Here is a 27,710-nt window from a genome sequence, read left to right as displayed (position 1 = left end):
ACAAAATTTTGCACTGAAAAAAAAAAAAATCTCGGTGTATTTACTAGGAAAAGGGTAAAATTACCAAGCATTCAGGGTTCTATTTGATCCCAGTTTTTTCTTGGTAAAATTACCATTAATGGAATTGGTAATTTTACCGAGAAATCTCAGTAAAATTATTCAACTTCTCGGTAATTTTACTGGACCTTGGTAAAAACGCCAATATTTTTTATCGACTGTGGTTGAATTACCGAGATGAAATGGCAAAGTTACCGGGAATTGATTACCAATAAAAGTGGTATTCTTACCCAAAAAAAAACAGAAAAAATACCGGTTTTTAGGTAAGCTTACCAGTCTGTCTTGGTAAAATTACCAATAATTGGTAAAAAAATGAGATGGTAAAGGGACCAACGGACCGTGGTAAAAATGCCGAGAATCTTTTTTCAGTGTGGCCCCAAGGGACCGCAATTTGATGATTGGCATTGTGAAAGGACACTACACTTGCCCAAATACAATGTTTAGATGTGCGCGCTTTAGGGCACCCGAGAGGCCTCCAAAAATAATTAATTTTCCTCCGCCCAAAATATTTTTGTTCTAGCCACATTGTAGCACATTTTCAGCGAGGGAGATGTGAATTTGTCTTAACTTTCAAAAATAAGATTCACTCCCCCCCCCCCCCCTAATGACTGGAAAATTGTTTTAAAAAGAATGTCAAATTTTGTGATTCTCATGGATTTTTTTTTTTTCATTTAATAGCCTCCCTTGTCCCCCTCCTGTAAGATATTCTAGACGGTAGAGCCCCTTCTCCTCCCCATAAGAGAACTTTCTGGCTGTGCCGTGCCATTTGCTCATGGAAAACGTGTTAGGGATTGAGTCCAATACATACACGGCAAATTCAAAGCGAAATCGAAAAGGAGACGGGGGCCATGTAGAAAAAAATTACTGAAGGGTGAATGAATGTCTCTCCAAGTGCAAGGATGTTCTAGGAGATCTTTTTCAAAAAGTTTAACAAATAAACATCTCTGATCAACATTTAAGAAAATTTAGACCACAAATTGAAAAACATGAGGTTATATCTCTGCATCTATATCAGACGTGTATTCACAAAATATCAAATAGGGGCGAATATGAAATACAGTATTGGACGTATTTAAATCAAAAGGAGCTATATCCGTCCTAGCATGAGCTCCGATATCCATAAGTATACCTGCATGGCTGGGCTCATATCACGATGAATTTAATTCCATTGGATTCAAATACGTCCAATTGGAAAGAAAGACGGGCAGTCACAATGAGAGGCATTCACTAAAATTACCTGCGGGCTGATTTTTTGAATTGATAGACAAAGCTATAGACAAAAAAGCCACAGGGAGTATGGAGCGATCCTATTTGGTTGAAACGGGTGGTTCTTGTAGGCTAAGGAGGAAAATGATGGACTGACGAAAGGGTTTCTCCCCATTATCAAAGATTATTAAGGATCTCTCCATATCCCTTTTGTCTATGGCTATGTCAATCAATTTCAATAATCGGCCCGCTTGAAGGCTCCATTGTAAGTTAGAAGCAATTAGAAGCTCTAACATTCCTGCTAGCTCACTTTTTTATCGTAATGCAATGCCGATTTTGAACAGCAGCACGTAAAACAAGTCTATCTGCTTGAAAATTTTGGTAGTGTCTCTCCTATTCTTTCCAGTTCAAGGCATGTTTTTTCAAAACTTTTGACCTCGGGTAAGGGCAGAATATTACGTGGAAGATCAGCCCTAAACCAATTCCAAAACTGCAATCCTGAAATCCGATCCATCCCTTGAATAGATAGGTTTTTTCTAAAATCCTCCTGTGTGCATGAATTTCTTCGACAAATGCGTCCTATTATCTCTAAGTAAGGTAAATGTTTCTAACATAAATTTGAGTAAGCCAAGTTCATCGTGCGTTCAACGTCTCCTCCAAGCACCAACGCAGATTTTTCTCTATCTTGTCGATAGCAATAAAAGACAACTACTTGTAATCAGAAATCCTCGCACCGACGTAGATGGAGGCGTTAAACTGTATCAAGCATCATTGCCAAAGACTAAATTTCTTCATACGCTCTTTGAATTATGAAACATGAAATAAAAAGTTTATCAAACGAACTGACATCTCTTTCTGGCGGGGATCAATAATTACTCGGCATCTGACAGGCAGCTTGGATTGGCGAAATAATTAGCAATCTTATCGAAGTATTATCATTTCAGCGTTCCATTTCCCATAATAAATTGTGTTTTTGAAGAGTGACCAATAACCCTCATTTATTGTTTGCTGAAGCTTTCTTAGGATATTTTTGATAGTAAAACTAAGCTATAAGGTATTAGTTATTATTATGTCAAAACTTTGTACACGGAATTTTTTTTTTTTTTTTTTTTTTTTTTTTTTTTTTTTTATGTATTATAATTCTAGTGACTTCTCATGATCTAAGTTACTTTTTCGAACTAGGCATTGATGTACAGGGAAAGTCTGAGCGTATTCATATCTCTGACTTTATCGTTCAGAATTATATTAGTGATGCAGCACACACCGTAATAAAATCCTCTGCCATACGCACCTTTTCAAATTAAAAAGGGCGTGCATCGTGGAAACACAGTCTAAACTGGTAGTTTATGCAGCATCTCACCATCATCCCATTTGTGATTTGCACAAACAGCAACTGCATTTCTACATCATCATAGTCGGTTCCCTCGTTCTTTGACCCTCGAAATTCACATCTTTTTTCCGCGCTATATTCCAGAAATTCACCAGGCAAATTGTGTGAGTTTTTGGATCGGCAGGTAATAATATTCGGCCTCTCTCTTGCCATCCTCAGATTTTCAAACTATGACTGAAATTTTATTGCCGAGAAGCAATCCACCGTATAGGCTTAGCCCCCTAGAGATTTAGTATGTTGAACAATGAGCAAATACCTGATTTTTCAAAGTATTCAGAGGCTGGTTTTATTGGTCAATTGATATCATAGAATTTTTATGATGTTTATGTAAATTATTTCGCGTGTAGGTAAAATAATTTTTAAATATCTCATAAAAGAAGGAACAAAATTTAAATATTTGCATCAATTTTCATAAATATTACTAGACAACTTCTTTTTACTCATACAATGTTAACGAATGACGATGTCTACAAATGCGCCTTTGGAAAAATAATGCAGCTTAGCCTTTTGTATTAGCATATTACAAACTATTTTAAGTTGTGCTCTTGCCACCTGCTGTCTAAAATTCTCTATACGTTATTACTCGCGCACTGCCCTAAACGAAAAGGTAAGAGCAATTGTTTCATTCACAGAGAAGGGGTTGTAAAAGGTCCTTTGAAATTATTTGTAAAATTTCTTTCTGACACAACAAAAATTTCCTGACAAGTTCAACGGCAAGGAACACTTTCGTTTTAATAAGTAAGAAAACACGCAGGAAAGCTTGGAGACTGAAACGCAGGGCAGAACAGTAGACCATTGCATGACGTGACAACTTCCTATTCGTCCAGTCCACCGGGAAGCCATGGTGCAAACCCCTCTTTTTTCCAACACATTTGATGAGTCGGGAAACACATTGAATAGCCTGGAGACTTATACGTAGGGTAGAAAAATTAACCATTTCATGACGTAACTACTCCAAATTCATCCAGTCCGGCTATGATATCCACAGTGATAACCTTTTTTCATTTGCAAAACCGCAATGAAAAAAAAAAAAGAAATTGTTAGGCGAAACTACAAATTTCAATGTCTATCAGCCACTTTCACTCTCTCACCTCCCTTCCCCATCACCTTCGGCCCTTTATCCTTTATTTGTACCCTCTCCCTGCATTTCTCCGAGCAAAATCAGGAAAATCGTCTCTCGGTTTTGTTCTTTTAGAAAGCGGCACGCTATCTAAATTGAGTATTAAAAATTGAAGAATCAACTACATCGACATATTTTCATCATATCGATCGATATTAATTTTCTTAGACTTACACATTTTATTTTTTTGTTTTTTTGACCAATTTGTTGGACTTTAATATCTGGCATGCTTCCATAAGTGAGCCGTCGTATAGGCAATCGAACTTATACACAAAAAAGTACGAATTCGTACCTATATCGATCTGTATGAATAAAAATTTCGGATAAGAATTGTATTATTATTTATTTTGTTATTTTTCAATTTAAATTTTAATTTTTTATTTATTTATCCATTTGTTTACTACTCTGAATAAAACAGAAAGCTCAATATTTTCAAAATTGGCTCCGCTCAGTGAAGAAATGACCGGGCAATGACTAGTGAAGGTGATGACAGGTGAGCGCCTAAGGAGTAACCGGTTTAAAGGTAAGAGAGCAATGGGTGTTCCGTGCCACTCGTCGAAAAAACAACGGGAAGCGCTGATTAACTCCAGACCGGCAACCTTATTTTTCCCACAATCTAAAGTGTCGTTTTAGAAATTCACTGTATAGTTGGCAACGTTGCAGTCCGAATTTAATCCGGAATCTGTAGGCGTGACCAACATTTCGCCTTGCTGAGGAAAAACTGCTGTAGGAAAATTCAGGTGTTGCCGACTTTTTTCCGACAAAATATTTATTTTATATCCAGAAAGGTTATGAGTATTTTTCTTCTAAATTTCCTAACAATTTGAAGAAAATTGTGAAAAAAATTCAGTTAAAAGTATGCGTAAATTTTTAGGGAAATTCGGTTTTTATTCGCGGAAATTTGGCAACAATCGAATGCCTATACAGAATTTTTCCTTGGCATGGCAGCATGGGTGTTAAAACCGCGAAATTCAGAGGTGGCTCATTTTCCTCTGAGTTATATCGTTATAGCAACACTAGATGCCCCTCCTCCTCCTCCTCCTCCTCCTCCCCCTTCCTCCCCCTTCCTCCCCCTTCCTCCCCCTTCCTCCCCATTCCTCCCGGTCATTGTTAGGTCTGCTCCCGACGAGTGGTCCGCGCCCTTAGGAAGCTAATTTGCAGTTATAAAATTCCCGGGCCATTATTCGAGAATTTGAAGACAGTGACCTCAACTAAAGATTGTTACCCATCGATGGCCAAAAAGTCATGGAAATTGGCCCGACAGGTTGCTGGTAGAATGTAGGTATGCATTATCGTAAGGTGAGGTTCATATTTTCAATCAAATATTCTCAAGATGATAAACGTTTTGACGGGTCTACACTTAATTCTGTTGACATTATTTTCTATAATTTTCTGTGGAAATTTGTTCGTCAACATTTCGTCTCCCCACTAACTTTTAGTCCTAAAGTTGCCGTTTATTATGGTGCAAATCCTATGAAATTTTCTGTCTGCATCCGATCAAATTTGTAATTGCACCATATTTTTGCCAGTCATTTTCAAAAGCAAGTTACACAAAGTTGAACTTGTTTTTCTTTGTAGAAGATCATTATCTCCGCTTTTAATTGATTTGAAAACAGTATATATTACAACTCATTCACACATTATTGTGCCCTGTGCTAGATTGCATCATGTTCCGGGCAGAAATGATGGAGGAGCACAAAAAATTGTGGAGGTTGAAAAATTCTAGATAATCAAATTCGTTAATTTTGCCACATAAGAAGACTGAATCGTGGTTTAAACAGTAGAGAAAGTACAAGCGAGGCCTTATGTGCTCAATATCAGAGCAGTTCCTGAATTCAATTAATTTTAAGATTAAACATCTTCATTTTTATATTGTAAAATGCTACTTTCCTCCAACATAAAACAACCTGTTCCACGACGTCGTTTCAAAGACAAAATAACTTATTTCCATTCCAAGAATGCGAAATTGACTGAAAAAAATACACAAATTTACAGTAAATTTGACTATGGCATTACTGTCAAGAATTTTGTTAATTTTTAAGGGGAAGCATGCAAAAAATCAGTGAAATTGTTTGTTGAAAACTCCCGTCAGATTCCCAGTGATAATATGATTTGCAAAAGGAAATTTTGCAAATCATACTGTAGTTAAATGTAGTTATGTTCTTTTGTCTTGGAAACGCCAGTATATTTAAGGCGGACGGTTTTAGCACTGTTGGACAGCACACTGGCGATGGCTCTCGAGAGACTTCAACAGTCGGGTAGGAAAATCAACCATCGGCTGCCACACCTTTGAAACCAAGGTGTTGACGCGTGGCTATAATTTGTCAGCATTTTAATGCAAAACTGCAGGATTTCCAACAAGAGGTTACCTCTTTTCCTGCAGCCTATTCCCTCTGCCAAATTATTATTCAAGAGCTACTCAGATAAGTTCTTTTTGCAAAGATCAATGCACCTTTGAAACTAATAAATTCAAAATTGAAGTCAAGAATCAGTCAGTGCGGTACCGCATACTTCATTAAGATTCAGGTCACTGTATTTCGTGTCACTTTTTTGCATACTGGGTTTCATTCATACTTTCAGCATCTGAAATCTGACTACATTTTGCAATATGGACCTACAATTTTTGGCTCAGTTACAAACAACGCGCGTGCTATTGGTTTCCTCATCCACCTAAGTGTTTTTACAAATGAGCCAGAAATTTTAGTTCTTAATTGCAAAATGCAGTCCAAGTGATGCTTCATTGTGGATATGAGTGAAAAAATGGGCTCGGACTAATGAAAAGGAAAGAAAACCTTTTTATCAGGGAAAGAAATCACGAAGTTCTCTTCATCATATTTGTTTGTTAACAGGAGTACAGAAGTTTGTTACTAAGAGTAAGAGGCAAGTATCACAAATTCACATAGTGAGGTATTTCGTCACTGAATTAATTGAGCTGAGATGGAATCTAACAGAAAAATAACAGTCACGAAATAGTTCTCTCTCGTTTCCATCATTCTCTCGTTCCACTGTCTTTTTTTAAAATTAACTGATATTTGGATGAGAATCAAAGAAATTCCATTTGGTGTAACAGTATCACGGTAAAAAAAATTGGAAGCTTTGTAGTGAACGGTCAGGAAGTTAGAATTTCTGCGAAATTAAGTATGACATTGGTTGTTTACAACACTATGTAGATCTCCTACCTTCAAATTTGCAATTACCATAAACTGGTGCCACCAAGTGACGTTTTTATCATTGTTTCTGACGTGTCTGTAAAATGACCGACAGCCTTTCACTTTGAAACCTTGATCTTGATCTGTCCGTTCGAATTGACGGTAAGGGCAAAGAATGTTTACTGAACTAAAACTGTTTGATTTTTTACAGATGAAAGTAAGGAAAAATCTCCAAAATGAGAGGAAGTGGTGAGTATTTTTATTTTTACATGAAAATCTGTGGGAACTTGTAACTGAAAATTTCACTAATTATTCTCCTGAGGTTATTACACGCACGGAACAGCAGACTGCTGCACAGGAATTTCACTAGGTATCATATCATTGTGAATAATGGTATTTCTTTAGTGAATTTTGCAATGTTAGAATGGAGTTACATCCCTTTTTCTATGACCCAAGTAGCACGGTGCGATGAAGGTATTGAAACACAATTTCGATTGATTGCGGTACAATTGAAATTTTCTCACCTAAAATTGCAGTGTTTTTACATCACTTGGCTAACAAATGCCTAATTTAAAGAATCGATAAAATGAATTCCTTGTGCTAGAATGATAGGCAAAATGCAGTGCATACAGTACATTCCAACTTAATTCAATTTTATTGCAATGAATTTCAATAAGCCACGTGCCTTCAATCAGTAGATAGGCAAAACACACAACACTCCGTGGCAATAGAAATAATTTTATCATGTAATTGATATTTATTGTAATTTTCGCTAAACTTGGGGAACGGCGAACTGTCAAAAATTGTGGAAAACTGTTGAAAATGGTAGACAATTTAAGAAGCCTGCCGAAAATTTTAGAAAACTGTAAGAAATTGTGGCAAATAGTCAACAGGTCAACACGTCATGCGCCATATGGGAAGGAGGAGAGAAGGAGATTGAAAATAACGGGTAGAACAGGATATTTAAATTTCCCGACGAACTTGCTCGGAAAAATCGAAATTAGGTGAAAACTGAAAGCGAGAACTATGCTGCCGTTCTAAGAAAAAGCGCCGTTTGAACATTCGAGAGTTGCCGAATTTCCTCCAGTAAAATGTTTATTTTTGAGGAAAGGTAGGAAAATTTGTCTTTGAAATTTTCAGGAACTTTAGGTGAAATTGCGAACAAAATTTTATGAACATTTTGAGGAGAAATATTCACAAATTTTCCCGAAAAATCGAGATTTACTTATAGAAATTTAGCAACGCCTGAAGGTTCATACGGCGTTTTTCCGTAGGCCGGCCGTATGCGAGAAAGTCGAACTGGTCAAAAAGGGAGCGAAGCCCGCGACGCCGTTGCTCCGTCATCAAGTTGGGGAAGCAAGTTCAAAGGCCGGGTCCGGCCGCCGACGTAACTTTGAACTTGACCAAGTTCGACCCGGCGAGGAAAGGGAGACACAAAGGCGGAGAAAGAAGCAAAACAGCATTACACCATAACGGAACGGCATGAGTAAGCGAGCCGAAAGGAGCCGGCTGGGATGCTGACGGCCTTGCATAGCGGGCAAGGTTATTTTCTTCCTGCCACCACGCCTTGCCTCCTAGCCCCGAGCCCGAGCTGGTCATCGAGTTTATTGGACCCGAGTTTATTCTAGTCTCACTCCCGCCAACGGCCAATCCGATCCTCCTCTCGCTTTTTCTCGAAACAATCGCGCTCGTGCTCAAGTGGGTTTAATGAGCAGCGCCCAGTCTACAGGATCGTCCAATTCCAAACGGACTATTGATGGTTACGTCATAGCAGCATCGCCTCCTACGACCATGTGGATACAGTAGCGATTCCAGCAAGTTAGACAACACTGTTAGTACAGAAACTATATGTGGGGGAACGCCAAAAGTCAATAGAGCATTTGCAGGTGTCTGAAATTTGATGAATTTCGTGTTCAAGTGGAAACTACTCAGTGAACTGAACGCGAGGATACCCTTGGTTCATGAATTGAACAATTTTTGGAGACACTGAAAAAAAATATCGGTGTATTTACTAAAAAAGGGTAAAATTACCAAGAATTCAGGGTTCTATTAGATCCCAGTTTTTTCTTTGTAAAATTACCATTTATGGAATTGGTAATTTTACTGAGAAATCTCGGTAAAATTATTGAACTTTCTCGGTAATTTTACTGGACCCTGGTAAAAACGCCAATATTTTTTATCGACTGTGGTAGAATTACCGAGATAAAATAGCAAAGTTACCGGGAATTGATTACCGATAAAAGTGGTATTCTTACCTGGAAAAAACAGTAAAAATACCGGGTTTTAGGTAAGCTTACCAGTCTGTCTTGGTAAAATTACCAATAATTGGTAGTAAAAAAAGTGAGATGGTAAAGGTACCAACGGACCTTCGTAAAAATGCCGAGAATTTTTTTTTCAGTGATTAAGATATGACAAAATGGTCTAATCTGCTAAAAATGCGTGTGTTCAAATGGGAAATGCCGCCAGATGACGTTTCTCGGTGGTGCATTTTTTCCCTTTTAAATCTATTTTTATACTATTTCCCATATCAGAAAAAAATTATAAAAAATACTGTGAAATCAGCTCTTTGAGCACTTTCAGATGAGGCAATAAAAAATTTGCACGCAAATTCTCCATTGTGGTAGAAATTCTAAAACATTTTCCGGTTACTCACTAGTGGTGATCTTTGTAAGTGAGTCGCGTTTTGGAGCTCACAGCTCCATCATCAGTCGGCAGCGAACTCTCCGAAACATGTATCGCGTAAAAAGATCACCGCAAGTGAGTAATCGGATATTTTTTTAACATTTTTATCAGTACACCATTTAAATCCATGGAATGTATCGATTCTAGATGAGACAGGCTGACATACCTAGAATCGATTGTTTAACATGCCATTAAACGAGAAAAAACAGTGTTGCCAATTTGCAAGCACTGTACGAATAGCGTTGAACAAATCAATGGACGAAGTGCGAGACCACCCATCTCTATTGCGGCGTTTCAAAATCTCCTGATCTGTTTTGTTTTTTAAAAGGGGAAATGAGTCAACACCATACTGTACCATTACATTTGCACAGGGAATAACGATAACAGGATAAATTATTATTAATCATTTAAATGAGTTTCAACGAAAATGTGACCTTCGAGCCCATACCTACTTAATCGACTTTTCTTTTTTTCTAAATCAAATTGTAATGGTTGTAGTTTTTCTTCATAACGAAAAATAAAGAAAATAAAACGATAAAGAAACGAAAAAAGAAAACTCTTCGAATCTCAAACTAAGAACGGCAAATGAACATGGCGCCTTCAATCAGCATTTTAATGAATGCGACATCGCCTGAATACAACTATTCGTGCTTGAGGGACATCTAGGTTGCATACGATTAAATTGAAGGCACTTTCGAACGATGCGCTCATGGTGTTGTCGGTTACCTTACGTGAGACATGTTCCGATTCCCTCGATGACTGGGGATTTTGGAATCGGGTAAAAAGGGCAGTAAGTAATGAGGAGTCTCCTGTGCCTCTCTTGACTTTAGTCCTTGAGGGTTACAGGGCGTGTACTCTTTTAAAGCTTCAATTGAATTTTGTGATGATATAACGTCGATATTCTGGCGAGAGGGCGTATCTCGATTTTTGCATGGGTCTCAGAATGGACGGATTCAGGGCCGGATTTACCTACTTGCCTCCCATTGGCCGCCTGTATTTTGCCGCCCTCTTCTCCTTCGTTTTGAAACATCAATAAAAACCATCAAATGAACGTGCCGGAGGGGGAGGGATGCATAAGACGCGTTTACCTACTCGTGTTGGATACATTTCTTGCGAAAGCCCTGTCAACACCACTAGCAAAATTTCACGGAACTTTGCGCGAAAGTTAAGTTCCGTAAACCTATCTCTATGTGGACAGGGTCCTCCATTCAGGCCCGCCACAAGGGGGGGATACTGGGTCCCTGGTACCGGGGCCCGGGCCCCGGAGAGGGCCCGTGTCACCCGTAAAAAACCACTACGAATTCACATGCAACCCTTGTTTCGTAAGAAAAAGTGAAACATTTACCCTAAAAATTTCGCAAAAGGTGAATAGATTTTCAGAAACACGCTGGGGCACTGTAGAATTCTTCTTAAATTTTCAAAGAAGTATACTTCTTGGAAAATTTCTATCTATTTTCAAGATTTTCAGCGCATTCATGACTGCAAAAATGTTAACGGAAAGGCTATTTCAATTGAAATTTTCCGTCGCATTTCTAAGGCGCAATGATACAACTATTTGAACTCTCCGGAATGTTTGAGGTATCACGCCGCAATTGAAGGCGTTTTCAAATCAGCCAAGTTCCGATACCCGGATTATTGTTTTGCATAATTCATATTCTTTTTTTATATTCCGTGCCACTTGTTTTTTTTTAATCATCGTAGAAAAACCGCACCCATTTGTTAATACAATATTGCTGAAGCGCACTTCAGCTATGCATTCACCACTGCAAACATTTCAGAGGAAATCGACACGCCCAGCGTGCATGAAGGCTATTACAATTGAAATTTTCCGTCACATTCTTACGGCGCAATGATACAACTATTTGAACTCTCCGGAATTTTTGAGGTATCACGCCGCAATTGAAGGCGTTTCAAATCAGCCAAGTTCCGATACCCGGATTATCGTTTTGCATAGTTCATATTCTTTTTTTATATTCCGTGCCACTTATTTGCATGCAACATAGTTCCTTTTAGCATAAATATGTTTAATTCTCTAGTGATAAAAAGAACAGAACTTCATCTTCATAGGACCTCTGATTACTTTTTAAAAGGAAATTACTTGAAGCGTTTCAGATCAAAAGGGTGCATATTGTCGAAACTGAGATGATATAAAAAATTGGTGCTTTTACGGCTGCATCAAAAAATATAAAAATTTTATGGTAAAAAATGGAAATTCTGTATCTGAGAGAATAATTCACGCCTCTTCCGCCTGCAAATTTTGGAATTTTTGAAAGTCTCATTCAGAACTAAAAATAAATGGATTTGTTCCGAAGTCTTTCCTGATAATTTTGTTTTTTACTCACTTTAACATCCGCTGTATCCTCTGAAAAAATTTCTGAGGTTATATCAGTAAAATGCTAGGATAAAAAAAGTACGGATCCATATTTCCTCCTAGGAAATCTACAGGAAATTGTTCATCTCGGATTTTGAAATTTTCAATTCTAATCTCACTGCGATCTTAAGCTGTAATCGAAGCTTCACTTAAAAAAAAAATCATCTTGCATAAAAAAGATTAGGTGCAGTTTTTTACAGTTTGCTGTAAGTGATTTCAAGCACTTTTGACTTACTTCTTGTCTGACTTACGACTTGTTAGTTGATCATACTTCATGCATTTTAATAATATATTAGAAAAAACTAATTTTTTCCTCTTTCTCTTAGTGATCCAATTCCCTACTCAGCAATTTAAATGTGCAAAGTGGAGACTTTCTCAACTAATACAGGAAAATCGAACATAGATCGACTTTTACTAAAATGGTTAGAGATTAGGATATGGAATGACCATTCAGCAAGTCTAGCAAGACTGTCATAATAGTGACAGCTAAGAGAAGAACTGCAGAGTCAGATTTTAAAATATAAATATAAATTAACAAATCAAGAACAATTTATTTAAAATTTGTCGAATTCAACTCAGGATTGTTGAGAATGAGTGAAAAAAAAAACCCAGAAATCGGTAACGTTTAAAAACAAATTAGAAATTTACTAAGTTACTTTTGACATTCATACAATTCAAGTAAAAACAATACATCATCACCTACACACAGATCTCACAAATTTGACTTAAAATTAGAACACACCATAGAAAAATAAACTCTTAAAATTAAAATAAAAAATTCTGAAATTGAATGTGCCCGCAAAAAACAAGCATATAGGCAATCTACGATCATGCATTCAGAGAGAATTAACTAAGACAGAAAAGGGAGGACAATGGGCCACCAGCCAAGGTCTGAGGTAAGAGAAAACATAGATTAAATTTCTTCAAAATCATTAGCAGAAAACGATTGACACAACGAAAGTTTGAAAATCAACTCCTGAACGAGATATTAACAACTATTGAAAACCCAGATGCAGAAGAAGTTAAAATATACAAATGAAATGATTTGTATTTTTGCTACATATTTGACCAATTTTAATTGTAAACACTCACACCTAGTTCAGGAGTGCATTTTCAGACTTCTTGTTGGGTGAACGATTCTTCTTGTGACTTCTTAGAGAGATAACATGTTCCATCAAGTTTCAATGCATATCTTGTATAGTGGCCCATTAGAGCCCATTAAAGTCAGGTAAGTTTGTGGTAATGACAGTGTAAATCTGGACTTTATACATAGACTTATTCTTTAGAAGGTACATTTTTTATCATTGACTTAAGAACTAAAAAACAGTCTTATAAAAAGTTGCGCTATGTTAGTTAAGGTCCTATTAGAAAATCCCAACTATGTACCATTCAAACATACACTCACCTTCCTAGCAGCTCTAACAAGTATCTAAGATGATAAAAAATTAAAGAATTATGACCATGATTTCTTAAACATAAAATTGTCGAAATTAAACAGCTGAGCTCGTTGATTAAGCAAAACAAAACACAAGAACACGGGAAAACAAGACTTGGCTTCCCATTTTCTTGTGTTTTGTTTTGTTGTTTTTTGTTTTGTTAAATTATTTGCGGTATCTTCGTGTCTCGTTGATTAAATTTATATATTACTCTTGCTTAGTCTATCAGCACTGAGAAGTGAGTGGTATTTGATAAATTAACTTGTAACATTTCCTTAAACCAAATGATAATTAAACGAGTATTGCATATGGGAATAAAAATGAATATAAATTAAACTAAGCTCCACCAGAAGAAGGGATTCTGAAACAAAATTGGAATTAGGAAAAAAATGTTGTAAGGTAGATTTAAGCCACAAAAACAAAAAAATGTTACAGTAAATCTCCCTCAAGTGATGGCTTATCTTTAAAATGGCAGGATTTGCCTGCTAAAGTTGAAAGGTAAAGGTAAGTTGTCTGTAAATCCGATTCCGACATTGAATGTCTCCACTCATGTTTTATTTTGTTGAAGAAAAACCAACCAACAGTTTCTATTGGAATTTGTTCTGATTTTTTTTACTTGTTTAAAAAAAAATCATACAAACTTGCAAAGAAACACTAGTTTTTCTTGAAAAAAATAGAACATGATCCTAGGTTTTTAAACCTTGAAATTGAGATACACTTTTTTGCATATAGTGAATAATATTGGATAGAATGTTACAATGTGAATTGGCCTATTAGGCAGCAACTAAATTTTTGACAAAGATGATCTAAAAAAATTGTAAAAGTGAATTTTTTAAGGGCTTTGGCTGAACCTGGAGCAATCAGTCTGAAATTATCATTATTTCTGTAGTAGTTTACTCAAGTTACACTAAATGAATGAATGGTTGGACTGTACGTTTGATATCTTTTGGCTATAGATACAAGTAAGCTTTGGTTTGAGCAAGGCATTAGACTTTCTGAATCATTTCAGGGACTGCTTTAAATAAATCTGCAACAAGTCCAAAGTCAGAAACCAAGAAAATGGGAGCATCTGGATCTTTGTTGATGGCGACAATAGTTTTAGAGTCTTTCATTCCTGCTAAATGTTGAATGGCACCAGAGATTCCAACAGCAACATACAGCTCCTGCAAAAGATAAAGGAGGGAATGAATACCTGGGTGTTAAATCATCTCTCAAGGTACAGTGCTTAAGGAAAGTCTATTAAGGAAGCCGGTGACCGAGGTCGGTGCCATGATCTGTCGAAGGTACTTGATCAGCTTTCCTTAGATGGATTGCTATGCCCCTCTTGATAATCAAACTGCACAACAGACTTGCGCGCCGTAAATACTGTACCTTTAATTTGTTTATTGAAATTTTTCAGGTGCTTTACGCTCACATGACAAAAACTTCTAGGGATAGGAGAATATCCCCATACTTTTCAGGCATTTGTGCAGAACTTCATCTCTGATTTTCTAGTGGGAATATTTGCTGCTTTTGGCCACTTGAAAATTATTATACATAATTGTGCTGTGATGCTTTAGGACGAAAATCAAAAGATAACGAATATTTTTATATTAAAGCAAATTAGGTATAGAACTTTTCGTAGGCTGTGCAAACAAAATTGAATGTTTACAAAAGGAAAGTATCATCCGAGACGGCAGTGGAAAATTAGGAGTTTGGAAAGAGCAACTTGAACCTTTCGGATACTGAAAGTTTATAACTTATTGGGTACTCAGTTGATGATCTGCTGCCTATAACCCCTGATGTAGGTCTACCACATTTACTAAGTAGCCCAGAAATTAAAAAGGTTTCATTAATTCAATAGGCTCACAAGATTTTCAACCCTGACTGTAATGCATTATAGAAGCTTTATCAGCATTTTTCATTTCTAAGAGGTAGATGTTTTGACATCATGTTTGACCTATTTGCAAATAAACGGTACTGATTGATCTGACATTGATAGCGACAAAAAAAAAAAAGAATATTCGAACTGAACAAAAATTCTGAGGTGCTTCTCCATAGACGACCACAAACGGGAGTGCAGGTATATGCTGATGAACAGAGTATATAAAAAAAGTAATAGGATGACAGAATAACACTAGGTCTATATTAAAATCTGAAAAAATCTAAGCCAGACAAAACAAAAAAATAGAATTAGAGTTGGAACATATACTCTAATAAGTTGTAACTATTATTCTGTTTTTTTTTATTTTTTTCTTGGCTTTATTTTCCCAACAAAAAAGTAAGGGCCCAGTGGTGTACTAACATCCTAGTACTTGAGGTATTCAGGCTGCAATTCTGGTGGTTTTGATCAGAATTGTAATTAAATTTGTCAAGAACAGATAGTACATCCAAAAAGACATCCATTTATACGACTGCATGCGTACTTCAAAAACTGAGACAGAGCAGACTTTTCAAACATAAGCCACATCTCTAAATATCTTGTCAGCCCTAGCTGCATATTGACAGTGTAAGTCCGCAATCACATGTCTCCTTTGCGGTGTCTAAAAATCTCTGCCTCTATGTTATTTTTTTAAAGGAGAATAAATTGACAATATTCCTTGAAGTTTTTGCAGAATTTTCTTTACACAGTGAAGAAAATTCACAGCAATTTTAAAGAATTGCCGTTGAATAGTTTTCCGTTTAAAAAATAAAGTATGCCAGGAAGTCTGCGTTGTTGCAAACCAAGTAATGTGATTGCCGACTTACACCGTCGATATGCCCGCACTTCAAGGTACCCTTTCATAAATTCATAAAAAGCAGCAATAAAAGTAATTGGTAAAACAAGGTTATTTGGCTCATAGAAATCAAAAAATTGACAACACTTACTTTCCCAAATTTTTACTATGAACTCACTTTGGACTAAATAAGTATCAAATATCATTATCATCTATTAATTTCAACTTCACTCAAAATATTGGGAGAATAAATTAGGTATTTCACTTACAGGTGCTACAATTTTTCCTGTTTGACCAATCTGCATGTCATTTGGCACAAACCCAGCATCAACTGCAGCTCGAGATGCTCCGACAGCTGCTCCAACTTTGTCAGCAAGATCATACAAGAGCTTGAAGTTGTCTCCGGACTTTAGGCCTCGACCTTTGAAACATAGAAATTTGAATAGGTTACACAATCGACATAAGAAAAAAATGTAGACTTTGTGTTACATCTTAACTCATGACTAGCACATTCTAAGCCTAAGTTCAAGGAATGAGATCATCTGTTCTCATGGATAATTGGTTACTTAGAAATGAGGGTGAGTCAGAAAAGTGAAAAAGTAAAACTCACAAAATAACTAAACTAAACAATGACGCATTTCAGGACCCCTACAGTCCCCTATTTAAAGTTGCAATTCCAAAAAAGATTTTTTTTTTTCCTTTGCAAAACCAAGACAAATGGGCATTTTCTTGAATTCACTTAGTGAGTTTGAGTTTTCAATTTTCCAATTCTCTTTTCTTTCCTGTTCATGCAGCTCACAATTTGTTACCTCATTTTCTCCATTTCTTTCAGTTTTGTACGAATTGAGGTATTTTTCAATGGGCGCCTTTATATGAGGTCTCAACTAGCAAAATCCGATAGGTTTATAGTTCACTGTAGAATCAGTGCATTTGAACTTCTAGAGGAAAATACCTAAATAAGTAAATGTAGGTAAAAAGTCATGAAAAGTCATGACTTAGCTGGGCCATTAAGGTACTATTTAGATTTCAGAAAATTTTCTTCTTCTGCTGCTACAAGTTACCTGCAAACTGAACGGGAAAATTTGACATTGGAAAACTTGTATCATTGCAGAAAGGGAAAACTTTTTTGAGGAGTTTTTCAGTTTTTTAAAGGAAAAGCCATATCTAATTGTATTTCATTCTTTCAATTAATCTTGACAATCAAGAATCGATTATTCAATGGATCTGTTGCAGTATATCTATTGCAGATACAGACGAGTAAGTAGTCTTTTGACAGGTAAGATCGCACCAAAATCGATGGGACTATCAAACAATTTTGGATTCTATTATTTGGTGACCAATCTGTGTAGTTTGTAAAACACTTTTCCAAAATTCTCGCATCAGTGAGCTATTTTTTTTTTTTAAAAGTACCCAGTGATCAATATAAACTTCATAGGGGGAAGCTCTACAAGCCAAATCGTGATAAAAAAATTTAGAAGCGGTGATCAAGTTTACCTTCGCCGAGAGATGGATACAAGAAAACTTAACATCAAGAAATAAAGAATCTCTTCGCAAACTCTTCTGACGTATGAATTCAACTGATTTAATTTATTAGAAGGATTTTGCAACCTCCCTTAATAAAATGGCGTATAGCATGTTACTAGGGGGCTACGCCCCCTGGCCGCTACGCGGCCCAAACCCCCGAAGGCGCTCCGCGCCATCAATGGGCCGCTTCGCGGCCCTATTTTTACCCTCCTATTAGTATTAGTTTTATTTTTCCCCTAAAAAAATTCGATATGAGGTATACTTAATAGAATGAAATAATTTTTGGTTTTGATGAATAAAGAAAAAAAAAATTTTTGAAGTCAAAAGGACGCGTTTTGGAATGACTGCTTGATGAAATATTACAGTAAAACAACGATCTGTTTAAATCGAATAATTATTAAGTATCTCTGGAGGCGGGGATCGAACCCGCACCTTGATCAATGTGGACACTTCCGACGTCGTAGACGACTCGGCCACCGCTCGTCTTGAGGTAATCGGCGGAAATCTTGTGTAGATAAGTAGTGTAGAGCTGATGCGCAGACTACTCACCTACTGCGCAACCTCCTCGACCACTGCGCATCCTCCCGCGCATAGCGGTAGCAGTCCCGGAGCACTCTGTAAATTCACTCACTTTAATAACGTGATTTTAAAAAAACCTGGGTCCTATTTCCAAAATCTGATTAGAGCGGGCTCATCTAGGGCCTATTACCTGTCGATTCACGCAAAAATCATGGAAATCGGCCCCGTAGAATGCTCAAACGAACTATGACAAAACACATAAATTTACATTGTTTATATGGGAGAATTCGGAACTTTACCACGTAATATAAAAAAACCTGGGCCATATTTTCAAAATCTGAAAAGAGTTGGCTTATCTAGAGACAATTGCCCGTCAATAGCCGCAAAAATCATGAAAATCGGCCCGGTAGAACGCTGGAACTAAGCGTCACCAGTTTCGCAAAATTAGGAGGTCTTGGAGCTTATAGTATAGAAGATTATTAGATGTCACACACATACTTCAGTAATCCAGTTGGACTTGCTTGTCTTTTACAGGCAAAATGCTTGTGTACCTACCGCCAGAGATAACAATTTTGGCACTTCCTAGATCTGGCCTGTCACTTTTAGTCAGCTCCTGGCCAACAAATTCTGAGACAGTTGATTTGAAATCTCCAGATGGAGCTTGTTCAATAGCTGCAGAGCCTCCATCTTCAGCAGCTTCGAAACTGGTTGTCCTCACACTGATGATTTTGATAGGATCTAGGGACTTCAGAGTTAAAATGGCATTACCTGAAAAGAAAAATGTAGATGAAATACAGTGAATCTGATGGTATAAAGTATTGCGCCTGAGAAGGCTTGATGCTAACAGACATGACAATAAAATTGCCTGTATGGATGTACTTGCATCTTGTTCAAGCACAAAAATCAATGCAGAGCCCCCCCTCCCAATAAAAAAAAAAAAAAATACACTGAGGGGGCAAGTTGTTTACAATGGATTATGATTATGAGTAAGAAATTTTGAGTGAACAATTACAAAAATATTGAGAATTTAGTGAAAAGGATAAACATATCTGTGGCTGAAGTCGAAAAATGCATACCTCCATTGCGTGGTTACAAAAGTTCTGAATATGTTTTACTTGTGGGAAAAAAACTAAACAGAAAATCTCTACAAACTTTTCTGTGAATAATTCCGAATAAATGAGGATATTTTACAAAAAAATTTATTAAGACAGCGTGCATTTCTTTTTAAAAAATAAAATATGAGTGGTGACACGCGACATTGAAATCAAAGATATAAATTCTACTTTAGCCATTGATAGACGCATTTCAATCTAGGTGGATACAATATGAGGAAATTATCAATCAACATAATTTTTTTTTTTTTGCGGCTTGAATTTTTTTTCCTACTCGAAGCTTTTCCTTATTATTTTACAGCGCCCATATTTTTAAAAATATTGAACAACCTACGATTTTTTGAGACCTCATCAACTTGTAGTGTGTAGCTAAGGTATTTAAGTATTTATTTTTAATTTTTATTTTTATTTTATATTATTGGAGTGGTAATAAATTCTGCTGTTTCATCTAATATCTCATCCACGGGAGAGTGCTTATCAACTAATAAAGCTAGTCTGAATCTGGAAAGTAAGTGAATTGCACACAAGAATCAGACCTTTCACTTGAGGTTGTTGGTGGCTCTCACCTATACCTATCTTGACCTGATACACTTTTCATATTTTTGGGATAAAATGTGTAGAAAAGTGAGGGAGAGTAGACAATGTATGCTGCACATTTCCTCTCGGGAAAAGTTCAAGGTTCTTATAGAAAACGATTCACACAGAGGGGTCTGGAAATAGAATTCTTAACAATATATTAATGCTTCCAATTTTCATTGGTTAAATGAAAAAAATTAAAGTGGTAAATTGAAGTTTGCATGATCTAAGTTCCATTTCATCTATGTTAAACTTACCTATAAATATCTCATAACGGGTAGATTTCTATACTTCTCATTTTGTGAAATGTTTTCTGGGTAAGATTTTGAAAAGAAAGACCGAGAGGTTTTTTCTGGTTTGGACTTTGTCTAGTGGCCTGGTTCTGCAGGTATTTTCTCAGTTTGATCAAATAAGATTGGTATCATTTGGATGTATTTACGCTAGAAGGAACTATGTGCAAGTGGGAAGATGGGGTGTGCTCGTGCAAACTGCATAAGAAACGATGTAAAAGTGGACATACTTCTTTTTGAGCAAATGGAAAAGCAGGATTTCCAATTGAATCAAAAGGAACTGAGCGCTAACCTGTGAGCAGTGGGCATGAGGCAAGAGCGTTGTGGACAGGACTCATGAGTTAAAGACCGCCTTGCCGATTGTCGCCGCTCTCGTCGTTGCCGCTAACGTCACTGCTGCTTTATATTTCTCATTCATTCTTATGGCTCGAGCACTAATAAGCACACTCCATCTTTCCACTTGCAAATATTTCCATTTAGCATAAATACTTCAATTTCTCAGAGGTAGAGCACAATACAAATACAGTCCTATTTTTGTGTACGGTATATTATGATTCGATAAGTTGATAAAATGGAATTAACAAAGGAAATGAGAAAAAGAGCATACCTGCATAAATTGTTCGCACATATGTGTCTTTGTCCTTAATACCAATGATGTCTGAGACAGGGGAGACATCTAATAGAGCACCAACACGGGGTAGAACTGATTTACCAAAAGCACTTGCGGCAGCAACAATATGAGTAGAGTTCAATTGTTTCTGAGTGGCGGCAACTAATGGAGCGATTGATTCCGCTAGAAATCCATTGAACTCGGGGCCTTCAGCAGTCAGGACTTTATTTACTCCTTTGATTTTGGAGACTTGTTCAGCAACCTAGTAGGTACAAAAAAAAAACAAATAAAACCGGAGCAATATCTGCCAAGCATGCAATATGGCAGAAATGTCTTTGTTTTCAAGGTTGCAAGACCAATATGAAAGTTTGAGTGCTGGCAGAGCATGTCGCTCTGCTGTCACACCATAAACGTCTTATGGTGTGACAACCAATGAAGAGCTCTTTGAAAGAATCTTTTTTACTGCTGATTTTAATTCCAGCCTTTCCCAAAATAAAAAGGTCAAAATCCACCAAAGCAACTGTCCATAAATAGTGTTTGGTAGTAGCTAAATAAGATAAAATTTAAAAAGAGTGTAAAATTGAGCCGTTTAAGTTAAAGGAACTTATGAATTATTTGAGCAAAACAGTGCTCCAGAACGTTGAGGTACCAATTTCCATTCCAGTCATTGCAAGATATCAGAGGAAAATCCATTGATTTCAAGGCAAACTCCAACATTACAACGTAATAAAGGCGTTGTTTTTTTGGAGAGAAAACATCGCATTCGATACTGATATCGAAACTGCACTCGAATGTGATATTTTCTCTCTAAAAAAACCATGCCTACATTTTGTTGAATTTGTTTGTAAAAATTGGTAAGTGAGTGCTTTAGTCTCCTGACAACAGAATTGCGATCTCAAAATTCGAGAAAAATTATTAGTAGCTGAAAAAATAGAGCCAATCGATGCGACATATCGCACGGCGTCCTGACACAAAATATGGCGTCCATCGAATCACCTTAAATTGAAGTCTGAAAAATTTTACAATGTTAATTGGAAAATCGAAAAACCAAAGGCTGCAGGCATAACTATAGATCAAAATCTTACATCTAAAAAATATAAATAAATCAATTGTGCAGTTTCTAAGAGTAAAAGGTAAGAAAAAATAGTACCATTGCAAATGTACTCATGGCTGTGGTTTCCTACATGATGTTACAAGCTCAACTTAGGTTACTTGTACTGGCATAACGGAGAGAAGTTAGAAGATGCATTGATTACTACTGTTCTGTACGCATTTAAGACTTCCAATCAAAAGCCAAACTCGTTTTGTGGGCTTAAGTCCTGTTGCACATTTGAAAGTAGAGAAAGTCTGGATATTTTTCAAAAAATGAACAACGTAGAATGCTCGGTGCGCGCCAACAGACAACAGAACAGTATTCTAGAGATAGCAAAAAGTTAGGAATTCATACTTACTGGTGCAACTTTTGTTCCAGCAACAAGAACGGAAACGTCTCCTCCAAGTTTAGCAGCTGCTGTAACTGCATGTCTTGTGGCTGCAGCAACATTTTCATTGTTATGCTCAGCTAAGACTAGAGTGCTCTGAAATCTCTGACTCCCATGAAACTGTAAAAAAATCCATAAAGATTACTCATCAAAAATGGGTTTATAAGTCAAAAGGGTGATCTCCAGATATTCACACTTATTCTAGACAACTGCACCCTGACACAGTCTTCTGGAATTTTCTACTACCCAAGTGTTGGTGGCAATTACCTCCATATGCAGTATGTTGACCTTGGTGGCTCACAGCGAATTGCCACATCGACTAAACTCTCGTTTTTTGGCACTCAGCCCATTGATAATGATGAGCAAAGCATCATTTTCTAGGCATGTATAACACACCCTCAAATTTGGCACAACACTTCAACTGAAAGGTTTTTCCTATGTTAACTCTGAGGAAGTACTAAGTATGAGCGCTAAGCATTAATTTAACGGCATCGTTGATTGCAACTGTTAATACTATCCGATGATATTCCTATAAAAATCAAATACTTACTTGAGAATGATTGAAATTTAAAGAAATAAGTCTCAGTCCAGCATGATAACTTTGTCAGCGGAGTAAAAAAGTTTACGTCTGTATTGTAAGGACGAGGCAGGTTGCTTCACAATGCTGATAAAAATCTTTTGTGCCGCAGAAGCGATGTAGCAATATCATATTGGATCAATGGGTGCTCTCTGGCACATGACCATAACGTAAGAATGAAAGAAATATACTTTCCACACATTATTAAAAGCAATGATCCTGAGATGACAAATGGATGGAACATTTTCTTCAGCTAGGTATCGAAAAAATTTCAGATATGAGGGCCAATGAGATCCCAATCAAGCAAACTCAAGTTCATTCTGATGAACTAAATTCTTGCATAACGAAATTTAGATTGAAAACTTGAGAGTTACTCAATGGGCTGATTGGTATGTAAGGGTTGTGAAATATGTGACCTGCGACCTGAGAGATAAGGGATTACCCAATTTGCAACTGACGAGGGCTAAGTACAGAAGTATATTAAAAAGGACCATACTTCGTTAAAAATTGTGATGGTGATTGAAGGATTTGAAAGTTTGATTGAACAGCTTGAGAGGGGAATCCCAAGTGCCAACACTCTTGGAGGATCCTAGAAAAAATATGTATCTAGAGCAGACTAGATTTGGATTCATACCTGATTCCTGCTAACGCATTTCACAGTGCTGGCTAATGTTTTCGAGAACATCTTTGAAGCTGTATCGCATAAAATCTTGAAATATTCTCTCCGAAGTTAATTTCGAAGGAAAAAAATTAATAAAAACACTTCACTTGATGAGAAAACACAGTTAATTGAGAGAACGACTGACGGGGCCTGAAAAACAGTGCACTTCTAACCTCCAATGTCAACAATGATTCAGCTGACCAATGAGAAAGCGCTGCGCAATTTCACGCGCAAGGTTGCGCGCGATGATCAGATGTTCAATAATAAATGTTGTCTGTTCTCAGCGAAATTGGCTGTGACGAAAACCTATTTAGCTTGCAAATTTAAAACTTTTTCGTATATCTGTCAACATGTGTTTTGCTAATGATGTAATAGAACGGGCATACAGTATTTGGCTGCATTGCCCGCATATTCGTGATATTGCCAAAGATGTGTCACATAAACGATTGAACGCACTAAAAATTTCCATCTAGTGAGGAGGGGGGGGGGGGGGGGAGTACTTTTCATCAACCGTAGAACTGGATGAAAATGTATTTTTTCAAAATGCTTCGGAGGGGGGGGGGGGGGCGTAGACAGTAGCCCGCTTTACTTTTTCCGTATCGCTTCACTAATATTTAATTTCTTATTATTTATTTCTGAAAGAAAAAAAAAACTAGCGGCGCAGGATCAATGGTAATACTTAACTGCATCAATAATTATTTTGGCAATGAGACTATACAACAAAAAATAAAGGAAACGAAACAAATAAAATAAAAAATAAAGCGCATGCTAGAAGTCCTTTCGGAATTTAACAGTTGTCTCGTGAAAAATTTCAATTTATTTAAAGTGTCAAAAAAGTATTTTTTATAGTTATGAAATAACGATGGCTAAAGTGAGAGACGACGTATCTCCTTTTACGACGTCGTAGACTTCCTGCCATTTTTTATTATTTCCTTGAAAAACTAGTCAACGTAATTCCTCGAAAACTTCCTTGATTTTTCTTCTCTGCTTGGAGAATAATCTATAAGAATTTCAAGCTATGTAGCTGACTTGTTTCTCCTCGCAAAAATAATATAGGAGCGGAAATTTTGAAACAACGCAACGGAGATACGTTGTTTCGCATATTAGTCATCGATATCAACCGTGAAACTAACCACGTATCTCGTTTGCGGTGTTTAAATATAAAATCTTCCATCTTTGACGCCCCATGCTACCAATCCCTGGTAAAAATTGGCGATAGGACCTGCGTTTCAAAATACGATAGGAGTACTTATAGCCGACTATAGAAGGCTATAGAAAATCATATAGCTGGCTGTAGAAAGCGGAGAAAATCATACGCCCGGGCTATACGAAGCGATAACAAACTAAGGAGCCGGGCTATAGTTCCTATCGCCGAGCTTTACACTCTATCGCCTGGTTGTTGCTTTATCGTCATCGGCTACAAAAGGCTGGAAGAAATTGTGTAGGAATTCGTGTGCTTTGTAAATCCTTAAGTTTGTACGGAACCACCTTAAGATTGACAAAACACACATTATATTTTCCTTTAAATATTTTTTCATCAACTAAAATGAGAATAATCCATACAGAGTGTGCAAACAATTCAAAATCATGAGTTGAAAACGCTGACTCCGCGAGATTAAATATTAGAGTCTAACACAAAGCGGAGCGGCGCGCGGCGGCGCACTGGCGCCTACAAACCTAACAGGAATACTTCACGCATTGCGCAATGCGTGAAGTATCCCTGTTAGGTTTGTAGGCGCCAATGCGCGTTTCCCGCTCTCTGCCCGGCCGCAGCGTGCCACGGCGCCCGAAGCAACTATTTCACACCAGAGGTATTGCGCAGTATCATACGAAATTGAAGGCGCTCCGACATATTAAGAATGACAGGCATCCTTCAAAAGTACGGAACTTTCCTCGCAAATTAAATCAAGATATTACGGCCCGAAAAGAGAGCGGTAGTCCAACAACTCACTAAGTCCTAGCATCCGTAATTAGTAATGTTTAGCATACACTTTATCGCCTGGCTGTTGCTTAGTAGTCGGCTATAAAAGGCTATTAGAATTTTTTTTAGCCGGCTATAGAAGCTCTTGGAGATCTTACAGCCGACTTTAGGTCTATGGTATTTTGGAACACAGATTCTACTGCCAATTTTTATCAGAGAAGTTTCCCAAAAATCTGATAAACAGGTGCCGAGGTATCTTTATAGGGCACTTCGGCTACTTTACATTTTCGAATTTTGAAAATTTGATTTAAAACGCATGATATCCAAAATCTAAGGTCAAATTCGGAGTCCCTCTTAAAAATCCATATGTGCTTCGAGTACTATACGTTATTCGCATGAGGAGAATAGGCTGAACGGAGGTATAGGTATACTGATTTGAACATATCAATCCAAAATCGTACGGGACTTTACTTATCTAACTCCATGGGCGCCAGGCGCCACCGGCTTTTTTGGCAGATTACGCAAGGCTGACGGTATAGATAGAGGGTTGAATTCCGGGAAGATACTCGCGGAAATCTTCCTCTTACACTACTGACCCTCTTACCCAGTAAGTACCTATGTTGCCATGTTGGACTGATTTGTTAGAATTGCGACGGCGAAACTACCAGACCACGTATCTCGTTTAAGGTATGTTCAAAAATCTCTGCTCCCATTTTATTTTTCTAACGGAGAACATATCGACGGTGTAAGTCGGCAATCACATAACTCGTTTGCGGTGTCTAAAAATCTCCGCTTCTATGTTATTTTTTTTTAAAGGAGAACAAATTGACATCACTCCTTTAAGTTTATGCAGAATTTTCCTCGCACAGAGAAGAAAAATCACGGTAGTTTTAAAGAATTGCCGTTGAAAAGTTTTCCGTTTAAAAACTAAAGTATGACAGGAAGTCTGCGACGTCGCAAACTGAGTTATGTGATTGTCGACTTACACCGTCGATATGAATTTCATTCCTTGAAGTTTTCATGAAGAGTTTTCTTCCGAAGGAAAGGAAAAATTAAGGAAGTTTTCAAAAATTGACATTGAGTGGCTTTCCATGTAAAATATAAAGTCTAACAGGAAGTCTACAACGTCGTAAACCGAGAAACGTGGTCTAGTAGTTTCACTGCCGATTAGTCTTTAGAATTGGTCAACCACTTTCCTTCATGCTTTGCTAACGTATGATACATGAAATGTCATAGATTTTTAAAGTGGAACCCGTATGCACCATTATTTTCTCTGTGAACATACAAGTTTTTACTGATGAGCCAGAAATTGTAGTTCTTAAAAATTGCAAAATGAAGTCCAAATATTGAGGTACTTTGTTTTGCATTATGCCAGCGCCCAGCAGCGCATTGATTTGAAGTTAGGGCTTAAAATTTTTCAATGCGGAATCATACAACAAATATTACTTTTCGAGTTGGCGCGTTTCTTAATCCGAACCAAACTCACAATACTCTAATTGGACTACATTTTGCAATTCGGAACTATAAAGTCTAGCCCGCTTTAAAAACAACTTAAATGCCATTAAGTTTCCCTTTGCACATAAGTGTTTTTCCAGAGCAGCCAGAATTTATAGTTCCAAATTGCAAAATGCAGTCCAATTCTGACTCAGACAGCGGAGTGTCATTTAGTTTCGCGCTCACAATTTCTATCCACCAAGTTTCTGCATAAGTATGTACCTAAACAATAACTATACGTGCTTCTGCTGAAATTTCCGTCACTTGCTCTTTTTGAAAACGCTGTCATACACAATTTTTGACGGAAAACTTATTTTTGACGGGAAATTTTTTAGAGACTTGGTCCAACAGGAGCCACATAGCGTAGAACTGGTAGGACTGTACACAGTGGTGAACAAAATTAGGTATAGTCTTACTTATAACAAGCCATAATTCTATAGCAATTTTCAATCGGCATATCCCCTTCAATTAACAGATAGGCAACAAGCATAACACTCCGATGCATCAGCAACGCACACTTATAGTCAATTTGCACACATTAGTGCGCCTTCATTTCCGTATGATACTGTGCAATACTTCTGTGGCAGAATAGTTGCTCAGAGCGCCTTCAAGCTAGAGTATCACTACGACTTTGTGGCAGAAGATCACGATTGCCGCTGATCACACTCTAGCGCGTGGGCAGTTACGCACATCTTCTCATCACCGGTGAAAACATTCATACCTCAATTTGCAACGTTGCAAGTTTTTCACTGCCTATTTCATGCCGGTAAACCGATATGAAACTAAGCCGCACACTTAAAAGTCTTCCATGACTTTCCATGACGTTGTGAGAATTTTG

At 37.2% G+C, this 27,710-nt stretch overlaps 1 protein-coding gene across 1 annotated transcript; it reads right to left on the bottom strand.

Annotated features, from left to right (window-relative positions):
* Positions 1–12,594: 12,594 nt before the first annotated feature.
* Positions 12,595–23,645, bottom strand: wal (electron transfer flavoprotein subunit alpha wal). The gene is made up of 6 exons (XM_019041173.2): positions 23,431–23,645; positions 22,190–22,339; positions 20,736–21,000; positions 18,706–18,918; positions 16,377–16,528; positions 12,595–14,574 (listed from the first exon to the last, which is right to left on the bottom strand). The coding sequence occupies exons 1-6, from the start codon at positions 23,479–23,481 to the stop codon at positions 14,398–14,400; spliced, it is 1,008 nt and encodes a 335-aa protein (XP_018896718.1). The 5' UTR covers positions 23,482–23,645; the 3' UTR covers positions 12,595–14,397.
* Between the last annotated feature and the right edge of the window lie 4,065 nt (positions 23,646–27,710).

This window comes from Bemisia tabaci, chromosome 8 (assembly GCF_918797505.1).
Source record: "Bemisia tabaci chromosome 8, PGI_BMITA_v3".
NCBI lineage: Eukaryota > Metazoa > Arthropoda > Insecta > Hemiptera > Aleyrodidae > Bemisia > Bemisia tabaci.
This window is presented reverse-complemented; position numbering and strand designations above follow the sequence as displayed.

Excerpts from the sequence above, each read along its gene's own strand:
- wal (XM_019041173.2), bottom strand. The coding sequence starts at position 23,481 with ATGTTCTCGAAAACATTAGCCAGCACTGTGAAATGCGTTAGCAGGAAT. Across the intron at positions 22,340-23,430 it reads AATGCGTTAGCAGGAATCAG|TTTCATGGGAGTCAGAGATT; the intron begins GTATGAATCCAA and ends ATTTTTTTACAG. Across the intron at positions 14,575-16,376 it reads CAGGAAAAATTGTAGCACCT|GAGCTGTATGTTGCTGTTGG; the intron begins GTAAGTGAAATA and ends TATCTTTTGCAG.